General features: G+C 31.4%; 1 protein-coding gene and 1 non-coding gene across 2 annotated transcripts; one reads left to right on the forward strand and one right to left on the reverse strand.

Annotated features, from left to right (window-relative positions):
- Window positions 1-260: 260 nt before the first annotated feature.
- LOC133037582 (small nucleolar RNA R71) lies at window positions 261-367 on the forward strand. Its single transcript, XR_009687674.1, has one exon. It is a non-coding gene; the product is annotated as a small nucleolar RNA R71 (small nucleolar RNA).
- A 7,866-nt stretch (window positions 368-8,233) lies between these two features.
- LOC133037333 (L10-interacting MYB domain-containing protein-like) lies at window positions 8,234-10,964 on the reverse strand. The gene is made up of 3 exons (XM_061114374.1): window positions 10,579-10,964; window positions 9,069-9,422; window positions 8,234-8,980 (listed from the first exon to the last, which is right to left on the reverse strand). Exons 2-3 carry the CDS (start codon window positions 9,420-9,422, stop codon window positions 8,390-8,392), a joined length of 945 nt encoding a protein of 314 aa, XP_060970357.1. The 5' UTR covers window positions 10,579-10,964; the 3' UTR covers window positions 8,234-8,389.
- Between the last annotated feature and the right edge of the window lie 7,391 nt (window positions 10,965-18,355).

The raw sequence follows: 18,355 nt of genomic DNA on the forward strand, positions 1-18,355 counted from the left end.
GAACAACCATCAGTTTTGTTAGGGCCTCTACCTGGGCTGTCAACTTAGTAATGGCATCTACCTCATGCATACCAGCCACCTTCTTTGTTTGGCTTCTTTCAGTTGGCCATTGCTGATTATTCAGGGCCATCTCCTTCAGCAAATCATAGGCCTCATTCGCACTTTTCCTCATAAATGCCCCACCAGCTGCAGCATTTATAAGTGTTCTAGTGTTATCCACCAGCCTGTTGTAAAAATTATGAACCAGCATCCACTTCTCAATACCATGATGAGGACACTTCCTGATGAGATCCTTGAATGTCTCCCAAGACTCATGGAGAGATTCATTATCCAGCTGGCAAAAATTGTTGATTTCTGCTCGCAGCTTAGCAGACTTTGCAGGAGGAAAGAACTTAGACAAAAACTTTGTTGCCAAGTCAGTCCATGTGGCTATAGAATTCGGTGGCAAGGAGATCAACCAACTCTTGGCTCGTTCTCTCAGCGAGAATGGAAAAAGCCTCAAGTGGATGGCATCATCACTAACTCCATTGACTTTGAAAGTCTAACATAACTCCATGAAATTTGACAAGTGCAGATTGGGGTCTTCAGAGGGGAGTCCACCAAATTGGACTGAAGACTTCACCATTTGAAGTATGGCAAGCTTTATTTCGAAGTATTAGCATCAACGACGGGTGATCTTATACAAGACTGAACCCCCGTGAGAGTAAGAAGGATGTAATCTCTCAGACTGCGACCATTTGCTTGGTCTTCAACAGCACCTCCATTATTTGTTTGGTTTTACGCCCTAAATAAAACTCCATTTCAATGTAATCCATATTATTCAATATCAATAAAGAAACATAACTATTTTTCATTCATTTGTGTATGTTTTGGTTCACCTTATCAATTATTTGTCTATTTGATTTATAAATTCATCCAAACTCTTTTCACATACTTGATCCTGTTTATTGTGTTCTCAGCATAGTGGAAAGTAAACATGACTATGTGATTAAAGATTCTTAAATATATCAGAACACTGGGGTTTTACTGATATGACAATCTACAACAGAGTTTACTTACATTTGGAGAAATGCTATGTTCTTTCCAGAGCATTGGTTAAAGTAAAGCTTGGGTTGGATGCATGGAGTATGCATCGGAAGGGACCGATATTGAACTTTGACATAGATTTATTAAACTTACCGTAATATCTATTCAATTCAATATTACCTAGTTGATCCTAGATCAAATGATCTTAATCCTGATATGATTAGGTTCAATCTCAAGAGTGTTATTTGTGTTCTTTGATTTGTTAGTTAAGCCTACTTTTGGGTCAGGGTGATACTTACATTTTGGGAACACGGTAGTGCAATTGAGTGGGAGCGCTAACATAAATATGGAATCTATAGCTTCTATCTAGCAAATAGAAAGTATAAGATGATTTCCTTCGAGCTTAACCAAACGAAAATAAATGTGGAGTACTCATTTCACTTAGCTGAAATATCATTTATACGGGGTTAAGTGTTTTAAGGATAAAATACATTGTAGGGTGTTACGGTAATTTAATCCCTTTACAGTGTAGATCATCTATATAGAGGATCATTGATTAAATTAGGATTATAACAATGGATAATTAATGACGTGTCTATATGGTGGAACATATAGAGCGTTCTATATAGCTGAGAGTGCAATTCTAAGTTCTATGCGTGGATTCAACGAAGAATTAATAAGTCAGTGAATTTAAGATATAAATTCTTGATCTGCTTATTGGAAGCTCGGATATATAGACCCATGGTCCCCACACTAGTTGAGAAAATACTACTTGTAAGACTCATTTAATTGGTTTTGATTAATCAATTATAATTCTCAAATTAGACTATGTCTATTTGTGAATTTTTCACTAAGCAAGGGCGAAACTGTAAAGAAAGAGTTTCTAGGGTATATTTGTTAATTAAGATACTTTGGTTGGTCTAATTAATAAATATAATAAATGACAATATTATTTAATAATTAATTATAGTTACTAAATAGTTGAAATTTACATTTAAATGGTTGAATTTGAAAATTGGCGTTTTTGAGAAAATGAGATGCAGAAATGATAAAAGGGCAAAATTACAAAAGTGAGGCCCATATCCACTAGCCATGGCCGGCCACTTATGTAGGGTTTATCATTTAGTATTTTCATTATTTTAATGCCAAATAATTCAAACCTAACCCTATGTGGCATACTATAAATAGATAGTGATGGCTTCAGGAAAAGTAACTTTGCACTTTATTCCTTTCGGAGAAAAACCTGAGCCATCTCACTATACCTAGTCGCCACTCTCTTTCCTTCTTCTTCATTAATTGTTTCGAATCCTCTTAGTGATAGAGTAGTGTCCACACACAGCAAGTAGTACCTCAATCATAGTGTGGAAGATCGTGAAGAAATCAATTCAACAAGAAGGACATTCGGGCTCAGATCTTGATAATACTTTGCGACAGAAAGTATACAAGGGTTAGAGATCTGAGTGGAAGAAGACATATTATTTTGCTGCACCCAATGTAAGGTTTCTCATACTTTATATGTGTTTATTTATAATCGTTTTAGAAGTTCATATTTAGGATGTTAATCAACATACTTTTGAGTAGATCTAAGATCCTAGTAAAATAATTTCCAACAACTGGCCTCAGAGCCATGGTAATTGATTTGCTTGCAAGAAATTTGGACTTAAAACGATTTGTTTGTGATTTGGATGGTATCATGTTGTTTTGTGTGTTGTATTGATGATTGATTGATGTTTGTGAATTTTTTGAAAAATAATTGAATTTTTGTTTCTAGAATTATTTTTATTGGATAGTTTGGAAAAAATTAAGCAATTTACTTTTTTACAGAACTCAATTTCGATTTTATTTGAATTAGTTATGATTTTTTGAAGATTTGAAAAAAGATAGGGTGATCACCTAACCCACGCGCACGCGGATGGCTCATTCCCTCAGCCAGACGCGTGTTCGGACAGGTTTTGTCCGAGCAACACGCGCATGGGGTGTCTGAAACCCCATTCCGCGCACAGAAATGCTGTTGGACACACCCAGCGCTGAGTTTTCTCGGCAGTGACACCCAGTGACATGGATGGTATGCAACTGCATACCATCCGTACAACTCACAAATTTTTTCGTTTTCTTCGACTTTTCATGCTGTTTCATGGAATTAACTTCCAATTTTTTGTGTAGTTTTATATTTAGATATTTACTATTCCTATTTCAATTCTAAATATCATAATTAAATTAATTGAATTTTTTAAAATTCATTTATGATATTAGTGTAATTATAATTTGAAAATAGGTAAATATCTATCTTTTTGCTTAATTTTTATCTTTTTTTTTTAAATTTGATTATTTTATCTTATTTTTTAAATTTAAGGTCAGACATTAAATTTTTTTAAAAAAATTATTTTTTTTTAAATAATTTGACCTTATTTAAAATTTAAAATAAGATTACTATAATCATGATATTTTGAATAGAAATAAGATATTTTGCTAACTTTTAAATTTTGTTATTTTCTATTTAAATTAAATTATAAAATCTGAAAAATATTTATTTTTTTATTTTATATTTAATTTATAAAATAACTTGAAAAATTTAAAAGGTGGTTAGCATTTTTTTTTTTTGAAATGATATTTAGGTTAGTTGAAACCTAATTTTTCAAAATTGTAGGTTTATATTTAAATATTTTTTAATTTTATTTTATTTAAAATGTCGAAAATATTTTTTAATTTATTTATTATTTTCGAAATTAATTATTTAAATTAAATAAATCCTACATCTAACTATCCAATTCATCTTGTTGCAGGAGTATGTGTTTTAGCTTGTTTGTAAGTGTTATAAAACCTATTAAATTGCCATGGTTAACTTGTTGACAGATCCAATGATTTGATTTTAACCCATGGTTCAATTGTCAATAGGTCAAGTGAATAATTTGTAACAGGTAAATTTTACATTCTTCTTTCATTTGTGTATGACCTAGTAACATGATAGGATCCATCCAAATCTGTGTGCCTGTGTGAGCCTATATGTTTACTTTTGTTATAGATGCATATAGGTTGTTGTTGCCAAATAAAATGTCCTACCTTGATAGATTTTATTTAGGTCCATTTAGTTTTTGGGCCTATTCAATTAATAACAGTTGTTCATTTTAAGGTTAAATTCCTCTCTTTTGGGCCTTGTGTGAGAGTTGGGGGCTAATAGAAGTGGGTACGACATACTGAACCCAGCTCCCCCTCACATGAACTACCCCAATTGTGAAGGTCCATTTGCCTGATTTGGATAACTGTGCTAGGTTAATTAAATTAGTTTAACCTAATAAAATTAAATAGCAACATAATTAATTTCATTTATTTTGAAATTAATTTAAGAAAACATAGTTTAATGAATTATATTCTAGATAAACTATATGTATTTTCTTGTTTTAATTAAATATAGAATTATAACCAACTAGATTCTTTCTGAAGCTTAATTTAAATTATTTCATTAAATATTCCTATTTAAGTTGAAAATTAGTTATTTCTAACTAGTCAACTTAAATCTGAATATCTTTTGAATTTTAAATTTCAAAATTAAGTTGAGGAATTTTAGGAATTGGTTATTAAGATTCTTTGGATATTTTTTGAGTTGATATTTTTTCAAATATGGATAAACTTAAAATGGAATATTTTCAAATTAAGTGGTTACAACTTAGTTTTAATATTTAATTAAATCATAATTTGAAAAATATTTAAGTTGGATTTTATTTAGATCATTCTAAACAACTTAAATAAAATATTTTTTCAAATTTGTTCCATTTTTAAATTTCGAATTTATTTTTCGAATTTAAATAATAATTGAAATTTAATTAAAGTTCGATTTTTATTTATATAAATTTTTTTTACTAAACCAACTTTAATTTGTAATTTTTCATTATTAAAATATGGAATAAATGATTAAATAAAATACACATTTTAAAATAATGAGCTTTAATCAAGAGGTATTCGATCTCCATTGTTGGTCTTACAATAGTTAAATTTTTTCAGTATAACCTCGAGACGCTAGACTTTGTCCCCCTTCTGGATGGTTATTCGTTGAAAACATTTAACACCGTAAGATCTCATTTGATAAGTGTTTTGTAAGTTTTCGTCTCTATTAGACTCTCCCCTACGGTGACTACTTAGAGATAAACTCATAAAACATGAAACAATGGTGGAAGCTCATAAAATAAGAATAACCTTCACTCTCGCCTACCGGGACAACGTTGGATTCTCATTTTGATCGAATAAAAGGTTGCTAAAATTGTTTTATTTTAGATGAGCTGACTACTCTATTCTAATAATGTTATCTTTGACTCTCGCCTACCAGGACACTATATTTCATTATGTTGGAAACCTTGGAAAATAAACTATGTTAGATTTAGTATTTTTATAACATATGTGATTATTTGTTATTTTCTGAACTTGTGTATGAATTTATTGAACCAAAACCTTACTTCTGTTTTATTGATATGTTGTAGTGCCAATATGGATAACCCTCACCCCGATCCACTCCTAGTTAATATCTTAGCAAATGAACTTGAAGATATGAATAAAACTCCTGGTCAGAGTAATACTTCACATGTGCTCATGATGAACATGAAATTCCAGAAAGCAGATAAGCTGGGAATTGTTCACTCTGAAGAGCAAATAGTTCATAGCTCTATAAATCCTACTAATTCAAGCTCAGTTGAGAAGATAAGAGAAAGTGATTCCACTTCCTCAAATTATACTTCACAACAAAATAAACCAGCAAGAACAACAATTCAAAAACGATTAAGCAGTGATGCTTTAGTCTTCGAATCATGTGTTTTAGAGAATGATAAATCCATTTGGATTCTTGATTCTGGGTCTACAAACCATGTAAGTTGTTCATTGAAATTGGTTGAAAAATAGAATTATTTGAAATCCGAAGAGTTAAAACTTAAGGTTGGTAATGGCGAAATGGTATCGGTTAGAGCTAGAGGAAAAGCCAAACTCAAGTTTCAAAACAGAATTTTGGAATTAGACAATGTCTTATACATTCCAAATTTCAGTAGAAACTTGATTTCTGTTTCATGCTTACAATTGCAACAATACAAATTAGATTTTTTGAGTTCTGGTTCTACCATTTCTCGAAATGACATTCATATTTGTGTTGCATCCATGGAATAGGGGCTTTATGTTCTTAGACCAGACGAACCATTTGCCCGACATAACGAACTTTTTAAAGTAGCTAAACCTAGAAACCACAAAAGGCAAAAGATCGATGATGATAATGAAACATATCTATGGCATTTACGTTTAGGTCACATAGGCTATGACAGACTAAGGGCCAGTTTGGCACAGCTGTGCTGTGGAAAAAAGCAGCTGTAGCTGTGCTGTGAGAAAAAGCAGCTGTAGCTGTGCTGTGAAAAAAAACTGCTAAGTGTTTGGTAAATATATTTTTAAAACAGCTGTGAGTTAGAAAAGTTGTATATAAGTGTTTGGTAAGCTAAATGATTGAATAGCTGTTAAATGTACAATTACTAAAATGGGTATGATATTTGTTATCTAATTTATTTAAATAAATTCATACATATTAATATATTTATAATTATTTTTTATTTTATTACAAATTATCATAATTATTTTCTTAAAATATTTAATTTTTTTAAATATATATAATAAAATAATTAGTTAGACTTTTACTAATAATAATAATAATAATAAAATCTACATAAATATTGTCTATTAAATATTTTTGAATTATTATAAATTTTCATCATAACAAATAATTCAAATTTAATCAAATAAAATAAATAAAAAACATGAATATATTTAATTATGTCCTATTAAACTTGCAGCAATCAAATCTCTGATATTGTCCATTTCATTTAAATTTGAAGCTCTAGTTGTCTCATCTTCATCTTCAATATTAGTTTGATCACTTGCACAATAATTTGGATTGTCTCTAATTTTCTCAAAATGTCGATCACGTTGTGCATGCCTTCGAATGTAATTATGCAAGGTCATTGATGCAATCACTATTTTTACTTGCTTCTGGTATGGATAGCTAGGCATATCTCTTAATATTTTCCATCTTTTCTTCCATACTCCAAAAGTTCTTTCAATAACACTTCGAAGAGAAGAATGTGCCTGGTTGAATACCTCTTTATAACCAGTAGGTCTGCTACCTCGTTGAAATTGTGGAAGATGGTATCTTTGGCCTTTATATGGTCCTAAAAAACCTGTAATTTGTGGGTATCCCGCATCCACTAAATAATATTTTCCTGTCAAATAAAATATAAAAACATAATTAAAAAATTATAAAGACTTTAATAATTTATAAATGTGTTTAGATGGCAACCTTGGGGTGGTTTTGGAAAATTTGAAGTTGAACCACGTAAAGCTGAATAGAAAATTCTTGTATCATGAGCAGAACCTTCCCACCCAGCATATGCATATATAAATTGCATATCAAAATTACATATTGCCATAACATTCTGAGTTGGTACCCCTTTTCTACCAACAAATGGTACTTGATCTTCAGGTGGAATTACGGCATTTACATGTACACCGTCTATTGCACCAATACAGTTCTAGAAAAAGAATACCCGATTATAAAATTATACGCTAGCTTGACAAAAAATTAATAAAAAAATATATAATTTTACAATATGACTTACCTTAAAATGAGGCATATATCTAGAATCTTTCAATATCTCTTCAGGAACATCTCTAAATTCTGGGTCTGGTGGTTTTAATACATCTATACTCATATGACATAAAACATCTAAAACCTTGTTGAAATATCGACTAACTGTCTCTCCTGAGTGCTGAAATCGCTCTTGTGTTAATCGATTTCCAGCGCCGTGACCTAATGTAAATAAAAACATGCCTAAAATTTCAAGAGTACTCATCCTTTTTGAACCCTTAAATCCATAATTAGCTTCCAATTCATTGCATAATTTAATAAAAACATATTTCTCCATCCTAAACATTCTATAACATCTACTTTCATTTCCTTGTAATATTTCCATCAACCACATATGACCAGTTTGAGAAGAATTCATACAAGGAGTCTTTTCAATGTATGTTGTATAATAATGTTGAACAAGGTATGTAGCTACATACACCGATTGTAACTCAATCTCATCATCGGTGTCTGCCATTATTTTTATTTAAAATAAACCTGTAAATATTAAAAAACATATATGAAATAGATATCAAATAGACATAGAGTCTTCATAGCTAATACAAGTAAAAAAATAATAAAGCATATTTATTTTAAATAGTGATAACACTAAGTCTTGAGAGCAAATACAATTCAAAAAATAACATAACAAACATATATTAAAGTCATAACACAAAGTTTAGAAAATAAATACTACTATTCTAAGCGATTTAAGCATTATAAGTATTCTAAAGTATACTCATTCTTGAGCCAAGTAAGCATCAACTCAGGTTCTTCCAATGAAGCAAACATCTCTCTCTTCTCTTTCATGATAAACAAGCGAGTTGCAAATAAATACAAGCTGCTCCCTTTTTCGATTTCAGGCAAAGAATTTAACATTTTCATAACTTCGGCAATACTATTCTCCTTTCTAGCTATTTCAATATTTCTACTTCTTGTCTCCACGGCATCAGCAAGGCGACCAATTTGTTCAAATATCATTACAGGCCCTGTCTTCTTCATTTTCCCTTTTTCATTTTTCACCTTTTTATTTTGTTTCTCAAGTGGCTCGGTTGATCTCTTGCTAATTTTCTCTTTAGAAAATCTATCAATATTAGGTGTCTCTAGATCATCATCACTACTCTCAAGTTGTTCATGTAAGGTTTCAGTATCATTAAAAGGCTTTTCAGACTCAGATGGAATTATTCCAGATGAAGGTGTCCAAGCATGCTCTCCTGTAGCAACAGTGTTCATAAAAATCTTATCTAATTTTTCCTCTACTTCTGGTTCAATTCCCCGAATGCGAAACTTTGCAGCATCAGGATGAGTCTACAAAAGGAGTTTTGTTAATTAAATGTACCATTCATAAAAAAGGTCTTTTAGTTTTATATAAATATTTAACAAGATTATAATGTACCTGTAATTTACTATTCCACCAATCTTCAGTTGCATCAATTGTATTTTTTTGCATACTCCATCCTAAACCAGTTTCTTTTCCCTTGAGTTGCTTCCAAAGCTTCCATTCATTTTTCAATCCATCCCACTTATTTTTCAGCTGGGCTCTAGTGTAATCTCTTTCAGTTGCTTTTTTCATATTTGTAATCAAGTTTTGATACCCAATTTTATCTAAATAAGTAGTAGGACGATGCCCATCATCAACCTCTTTGATACAGAATTCCAAGAAAAAATTCACACTCTCAGAATTCCATATTGCTTTACCTCGTGGTACTGCTACATCACTTTTAGTACAAATATTTTTTTCTTTCTCCATCTAATTAAATTAAAATAATAAATTTTATCAAAAAATAAAAAATAAAAATATAATAATGAGTTATAAAGCTAAAGACTAATCCAACACAAAAAGCACATAATAACTATGATGAAAGCATCATCATCATCTTATTCTACTTAGGTACCTAAAAAATTTTATCTTAAATAAGGAACAATTCACTGCACATGACACTTCCTGCATTACCTTCCTAAAAAAAACCTTACTATGTTGGAGAAATAATGCATTGATGAGTACTAATTACTAATGACTCAAGCAACCACAAGGAAGAGGAGAGACAATTCACTAATACTTTGGGATTTGCATCCTATATCAAACCCGCTATGGAGTACATATCCATCAAAGGACTGCCAACAAATAAGTATAACTGGAACTCATATTTCACTATTTGCCCATGAACCTCCCTACCCAAGTAAACACAACCCTTACCTTTTTTTATAAGACAACACAACCCTTAATTGATGCAGCCATAAGAATCGTAGAGAAAGTAATACGATTCAAACAGCTGGCAGTTTGATCACATAACATCAAATTATAAACCTTTGCATACCAACCAGCATACCAATCCGCCCATGTATGGATATCCTTTGAATGGCATGCAATTCAGACAGATAACAGTGATCAAAATAGCTGCAGAAAGTTCTCCACATGCATTTCACCCCATAAAGCACTTAACCAACCATGATAATATTGGCCACATCATCCATATTTTGAATTTATCTTGAATTCGAACCTAGCTAGCTATTATATATATATATATATTCAAATCATTAAATTGGTACAAGTTGGTTAATAGTGGGAGAGCATATATAGGAGTCAGTAAAACAACCATTAGCTATGAGTGAACAAACAGTTTCAGTAAGTGCATTCCAGGAGACTCGCGATTAAACATCTTTCGCATCAATATGCAAAAATGATGCTATTCCACGATAAAAGATTAACCTATGAACACAACCCCTAAGCCTAATCTATGAACGAACACAATTTAATCACTACTCCACTATATACTATCTCTCTTTTGCAAATCAAAAGAAAATAATAAAAAAAAAATTAAAAGAAGACCTGCGATCAACATAAGTGGAAAAAAAAATCAAAAAAATATTTTCATGGCATTCAAAAGAAGAGTTAAGAGATAAACCTTGATTGTGCAGGAACTATTGACGACGGTGTTGGCGAACAATGGCGTGGATGATCGGTGACGGAGAAGACTCCTGCGAAGGTGAGGAGCCGACGGTACTACGATGTCTCTGCTGCCTCTAGGTTGATTTTTACGAATGAGAAAAAAACCCTAAGTAAAAGGACAATTTTTTAATTTGAATGAGGGTAATTGGGTCAACTAAAAAATTCATTAAACTCAAATTTCAACTTCCCGTAAAAGCTAAAATCTAAAAGTTGGTGTGGGCCAACTTTAGCTAAAAGCTATAATTTTAACTTAAATTATTAAAAAAGCTATTTTTTTTTATTTTGCCAAACACTTTTTAAGCAATAGCTTTTTCAAAAAGCACTTTTAACTTTTCTAAAAGCTACCCCAAACGGGGCCTAAATAGGCTAACCAAACGGCCCATTGAAAGATATCGTCTTAGGTGAATTACCTGTTTGCGAGTCTTGCCTAGAAGGAAAGATGACCAAACGTTCTTTCTCTACAAAGGGAGAGCGTGCCAAAAAGTCCCTAGGGTTAGTGCCTTCAGATGTTTGCGGACCTTTGAATGTAAAAGCCCGAGGTCGTTATGAGTACTTTGTCACTTTCATTGACGATTACTCTAGATATGGTCATATTTACCTTATGCATAAGAAATCTGAAACGTTTGAAAAGTTTCAGGATTTTCTTGCATTGGCTCAAAACCAATTGGGTAAAACGTTAAAGATCTTGCGAACTGATAGGGGTGGAGAATATATGGATATGCAGTTCAAAGATCATTTGATCGAACTTGGCATTCAATCCCAATTAACTGCCCCTAGCACTCCACATCAAAATGGAGTTGCAGAAAGAAGGAATCGCACGCTTTTGGAAACGGTTAGGTCCATGCTTAGTTATTCAACTCTACCTACGTCCTTCTGGGGATATGCTGTTGGAATTTATTTTACCAGGATCTTAGATCTACTCACAAGTATGTTGATTAACACCCTAAATATGAACTTTCTAAAACGATAAAATAAACACATATAAAGTTTAGGAAACCTTACATTGGGTGCAGCGGAATAATATGACTCCTTCCGTTCAGATATCTAGCCCTTGATTCCTTTCTATAGCAGAGCATTATCAATATCTGAACCATGGGTCTATATAACCGAGCTTCCAATAAGTAGATCAAGAATTTAGCACTAAAATTCACTAACTTATTAATTCTTCGTTGAATCCACGCATAGAACTCAGAATTGCACTCTCAGTATATAGAATGCTCTATATGTTCCTGTTGGGTTTTATGCCCTAAATAAAACTCTTTACAATCTTATTAGTTATCAATATAAGAAATTTGAAGTGATTGATGTTTGCATGAATTTTACATGCTAATGGTTTAATATGTTTATTACATTCATACACACAAAATCAGTTAAATCCAGATCATATGTTTATTCACAATTACAGTATCGTCAACACAGTGGAATGTGATTGTGATCATATGAATCAAAAGTTTTGGTCCCTGTTTCATCAGTGTTATTGGATTTACACTAATGTGATAATCAGCGATGATGTGTACTTACACTTGGAGTAAGTGTTATGTTCTTTCCAGGACATTAGTAAAGTATACTAGTTTCGAATGTATGGAGTATACATTGGACTGGACCGATATTGCAACTAAGTTAAGATATTACAAACTTACCGTTATACATATCTTTCCAAGTCAATATCAGTAGTTGATCTTAAGATTAAAAGAATCTAAATCCTGATATGCTTGGGCTCAACTCAGGAGTGCTATTCATGTTCTTTGATTTATTAGTTAAGCCTACTTTTGGGTCAGGGCGATACGTATATTTTGGGAACATGATAGTATGATTGAGTGGGAGTGCTGAACATAAATATGGAATCTATAGCTTCTACTGGTGTATAGAAGTCAAGTAATGATTCCCTTCGAGCTTAGCAAATAGAAGTAAATGGATGAGCTCTTGTTTAACTGACTAATTATTAGATCACTAAACACCATTTACAGGTAGCTAAGTGTTTTAAGGGGCAAAATAGATTGAGGGGTGAGAACGGTAAAGAAATCCCATCTCGATGTAGATCATCTATATAGAGGATCTTTAAATCACAATAAGATTATAACAATGGTTAAATGAGATAGTATATTGATATCGTGGAACATACAATATGCTCTATATAAGTCTGAGAGTGCAATTCTAAGTTCTAAGAGTGGATTCAACGAAGAATTAATAAGTAGGAATTTACTTGGTAAATTTGGTTCACTTATTGGAAGCTCAGCATATAGATCCATGGTCCCCATTCTAGTTGAGAACATTCTGCTTGTAAGACTCATTAATTGATTCGTGATTGATCAATTATAATTCTAAAGTTAGACTATGTCTAATTTTATGAATTTTCACTAAGCAGGGGTGAAATTGTAAAGAAAAGAGTTTCTAGGTTTATTTATTTATTAATGGACTTTATATGTCTAATTAATAATTAAATTAAATGACAATATTATTTAATAATCTATTTTAGTTATTAAATAATTAGTTTTGGCATTTAAAAGGTTAGAATTGGAAAATTGGCATTTTTGAGAAAATAGAGATAAAATTTGATAAAACTGCAAAATTAAGTGAGGCCCAATAACACACCATGGCCGGCCACTTAAATAGGTTTTTTAAATTAATATTTTCATTATTTTAATGCCAAATAATTCCTAACCTAAACCTAGTAGTTGCCTATAAATAGAAAGTGATGGCTCAGTCACATAACATGCTTTCATTAGTAATCTGACAGAAATTTCTCTCTTCAGAAAAATTGAGCCTTCCCCACTTTCTATACCTGGCCGAAATCCCTATTCTCTTTTCCCTTCATCAATTTCGTGACCCTAGTGAAAGAGTGAGTGCCCACACACAGCAAGCAGTAACTCAATCATAGATTGGAAGACTGTGAAGGATCAAACTTGAAGAAGAAGGACATTCGGGCTCAGATCTTGATTATACTCTGCTACAGAAAGGATACAAGGGTTAGAGATCTGAGTGGAAGGAGACATTAATTCCGCTGCATCAATGTAAGGTTTTCTTAACTTTATATGTGTTTAATTTATCGTTTTAGAAAGTTCATATTTAGGGTGTTTAAACAACATACTTGTGAGTAGATCTAAGATCCTGGTAAAATAAAATTCCAACAGTTCCACCATATAGACACATCATTAGTTTTCCATTGTTATAATCCTAATTTGATCAATGATCCTCTATATGAATGATCTACACTGTAAAGGGATAAGATTACCGTTACACCCTACAATGTATTTATTCCTTAAAACACTTGACCCCGTATAAATGATATTTCAGCTTATGTGAAATGAGTACTCCGCCATTTATGTTCGTTTGGTCAAGCTCGAAGGAGATCATCCTTTGCTTACTATTCGCCAAATAGAAGCTATAGATTCCATGTTCATGATAGCGCTCCCACTCAATTGCACTACCGTGTTCCCAAAATGTACGTATCACCCTGACCTAAAAGTAGGCTTAACTAACAAATCAAAGAACACGAATAGCCTTTCAAGATAGAGCCTAATCATAACAGGATTAAAAACATTTGATCTAGGATCAACTAGGCGATATTGACTTGAATAGATATTACGGTAAGTTTAATAAATCTAAGTCAAAGTTCAATATCGGTCCCTTCCGATGCATACTCCATGCATCCAACCTAAGCTTTACTTTAACCAATGCTCTGGAAAGAACATAGCACTTCTCCAAATGCAAGTAAACTCTGTTGTAGATTATCATATCAGTAAAACCCTATGTCTGATAAATCTAGGAAACTTTATTCACATAGTCATGTTTACTATCCAATGTGTTGACGGCACAATAAACAGGATCAAGTATGTGAAAAGGGTTTCAGATGAATTCATACATTATATACATATAATCATGAAATAAATCATGTGAACCATACAACATTAAATGTTATTTCTGATCTATATTAATAAGTAAATCTGATTATATTGAAATGAGTTTTATTTAGGGCATAAAACCCAACAAACTCCCACTTGCACTAATATAAAATAAAAAGTGCGTTTCAAATAATCTCAACACCTTGATATACATAACAAGTGTAGTAGTAGTAAACTCCTCGTAATAGGATCTGAAAGGTTGAATTAAACATAACCTTTTCTCCACCATTACTCTTCCTTTAATCACAAAATCATTGATAATGTGAAATTCCTCTCTATATGTCTACTCTCTTGGGATACTGGATTCTATACCTTTGGCAACTACTTTTGGTTAATCAGGAAATTAACAATAGTAGTTTAAGGCAATTTGGAATGGTGCCAAAGCTGTATAGAACTTTCCTTAGACTGAATAAGTACCTTTCCAGCAGCTTTAACATTCAGTCTCTCTCTGGTAGACCTAGAGACTTCAGATAGGTTTTTACACTTCTCCAAAATCACTATTCCACCCCCAGAGTAACCACCATCTTATCAGAAAGATTTTCTAGCACAAAGGCAAATTTCGAAATCTGATATGGTGTAGTCTAAGAGTTTTAAACACACCCTTATAGACTAACATATAGTTCCTCTTCTTAATCTTAAGATTTACTTGATTGTCTTCCAATGTTCTTCTCCTGGATTAATCTGATACCTACTCATTACTCCCACTCAACACAGGTGTACGGTACCGAGGCATACTAAAGCATGTCTAAGACCTCTCACTGTTGATTTAAGAAATTCTTTCATGGCTTTATCTTTTCTGGAATAGTTGAGACTTTTCCTTAGATAAATAAAACCTATGTCTAAGAAGTTGTGAAGCTTCTATAGATTGCCGTAAGAAAGAAAAATGCTTCAGCATCCAACTAAAGTAAGTTGCTTGCATTAGAGTAAGTAATTACCAGGTATACCACAAGCCATAGGTTTAGATAAACTCAAACCTATAATACTAGGAACAAGAAGTTTGTTAAGTCCATAGAATAGACTTGTTAACTAAAATTTCCTTTTATGTCCTTGTAATAGAAAACTTTAGGTTATTCCATGTGAATGGATTACACCATAGTTCTATTGGCTTTTCTTCTTAGTTTCTTATCTTGACAATCCATTACTTGTTTAAACTCACAAGGGATATTAATCACTAGTGTCTCCCAAGTCATGAGAAGGTGAGTTCCTAGAAACTCTCCCACTACGACAAGGTACCGTGAATTATGTCTAAGAAGACTACAATGGTATTGATCTCTTCGGTTGTGACAAGACAACAGAGGCAGTGGGATCATCATATGTCAAATAAGATGATAGAACACTTTTGGAATCAAGAATTAAATATCTCCTTTATTTTCAGACTTAGTCATTATCTTAGAAAAGTAGTATTTGTTTAAACAAACACTTTTCTTATCTATTGACTATGGGATGGTCCACCCCTAATCACTTAGAATAGCTAACAAACCATGGTTAAGAGTTCTAGCTTTTCTTAAGATTTTGATTAGGTCATCCATGAATCTAGTAATGATTTACATTAAGTATACAACCATTACATCATTCTGAAATTGTATTACCATAGAAGGATTTAGGTAACGACTAGTAACTAATCATCAATATGCAACTCGAAATTTCTAGGGAGGTAAGTTTGGATATAATTCAAAAATCAATTTAATGATCTTTGAACTGCATATCTACTAACTATTTCTCCACCCCTATCAGTTCGCAAGATCTTTAACCACTTACCTTAATGGTTTTAACCATTGCTAGAAATTAATGAAATTTTTCAAACATTTCAAATTTCTTTGCATAAGGTATAATCTAGAGTGATCGTTTTAAGAATACAACGAAAAACTCATATCCACCCCTGAATGTACATCCATCTGCGAATGAGATGCACTACTTTCAGTGGATATAGGCATATTAACTCTTTGCAGAGATTGATCTTTTCTAATCCACTATGAATAAGATACAAATGCCATAGATTAATAAAAAAATGTGGTTGAGTCTTTTAATGTCTTAGGTATAGTTACATCAAAGAGTTCTTAGACTAGTGCAAGTGGATCCTGGTCACAGAATACTAAACTCATATTCCATACAGTTTGAAACCATTAATAGAAGATGGATATTAAACACTTGAAAGTAGATTTGCCCATACAAGTAGGAGATTTCTAAGATTGAAGATTTATATCAATTGGGAATAGAATTTCGGGATTATAATCATATGCGTCATTTAATTTCTTAAGTGAAAATATAGAATGACATGAAATGATTTATAGACCATTCATCCAATGATATGTTATTGAGCTAATTCGAAATGAATAAGCTAAGAGGAATTAGGATAATTTCGTTTAAAATAAGAATCCAACGATGCTTCGATTAGCGAAAGTCAAAGTAATCTTATTTATACAATCTTCTTGTTTCATATCGTAAAAATACTAGTCTAAGGTGTCATCAATTGATGAACAGCTAGATGTCACATATACAATATTTATCTTTCGAGATCTAACACTATTATGTATCTCTAATGGTGAAAATCCACTAAGGATTTATCTCATTAGATAAACAAGCCAAGTTAGACCAACAATGAAGATTCGAAATTAAACTACAACTTAATAACAGAAAATAACATGGTTCAATATAAATTCATACACATTCAGAAATTATTAAACATATAGCAAGTAGGAATGACCAGTGAAAATACTAAAACATACAATCCTAAATATTTTCCAAGGTTTTCAACAACCGATACAAAGGTCCCTAAGAGGCGAGAGTCAAAGTATCATTCATTGAATAGAGTTGTCAGCTCATCTAAAATAGAAACTATTCTAGGAACCTTTTATTCGATCAAAATAAGAATCCAACGTTGTCCCGGTAGGCGAGAGTCAAGGTTATTCTTATTTTATGAGCTTCCACCATTGTTTCATGTTTTATGAGTTTATCTCTAAGTAGTCACCGTAGGGGAGAGTCTAAATAGAGACGAAAACTCACAAAACACTTATCAAATGAAATCTTACGGTGTTAAATGCGTTCAACGAATAACCATCCATAGGGGGACGAAGTCTAGCGTCTCGAGGTTATATTGAAAACATTTAACTTTTGTAAGACCAACAATGGAGATCGAATATCTTAATAATAATCAAGCTCATTATTTAAAGTGAGTTGTATTTTCTTTGATTCTCTTTATTTAATTAATTTATTTTAAATCTATATTTATTTAAAATTTTCAATTTAGAATGAAAAATTCTAAATATAAATTTTAATTTAATATTTATAAATTTTACTTAGATGGATATGAAAATAACATGAATTATTTCCATCTTAGTAATAATTTCCAATAAATATTTAGAAAAATATTCAATTTAAGTTGTTACAAAATTAATTTAAATTAATTTACAACTCAAATTTAATTTTCTATAAATATATATTGCATTTCGAAAAATTAAAGTATTCTAGGACACAATTTTTGAAAATGCATGTTAAAATAAAAAATTAATCCTGGAAAAATTATTCTAATTTAATGTTGGCCCAAAATTAATTAATAAAATTAATTTACAACAAAAAAATATAATTTTCCTATTTAATTAAATATATAAAAAAATTTCAAATATTTAAGTATGATGATGAAAATCAACTTAAATATTAATTTTCTATTTAATTAAATACACTAGAAAAATACTTCAAGCAAAAATATCATCTATCTAGATTTTTCTTTGACTAATTAATTCAATTTCTAATAATATACTTTAATTCAATTTATTTTAATTAATCATTAAATGAAAAAATTATTGATTTAAGTTGGTCCAAAATTAAAATAAA

This window comes from Cannabis sativa, chromosome 4 (genome assembly GCF_029168945.1).
Source record: "Cannabis sativa cultivar Pink pepper isolate KNU-18-1 chromosome 4, ASM2916894v1, whole genome shotgun sequence".
Taxonomy (NCBI): domain Eukaryota; kingdom Viridiplantae; phylum Streptophyta; class Magnoliopsida; order Rosales; family Cannabaceae; genus Cannabis; species Cannabis sativa.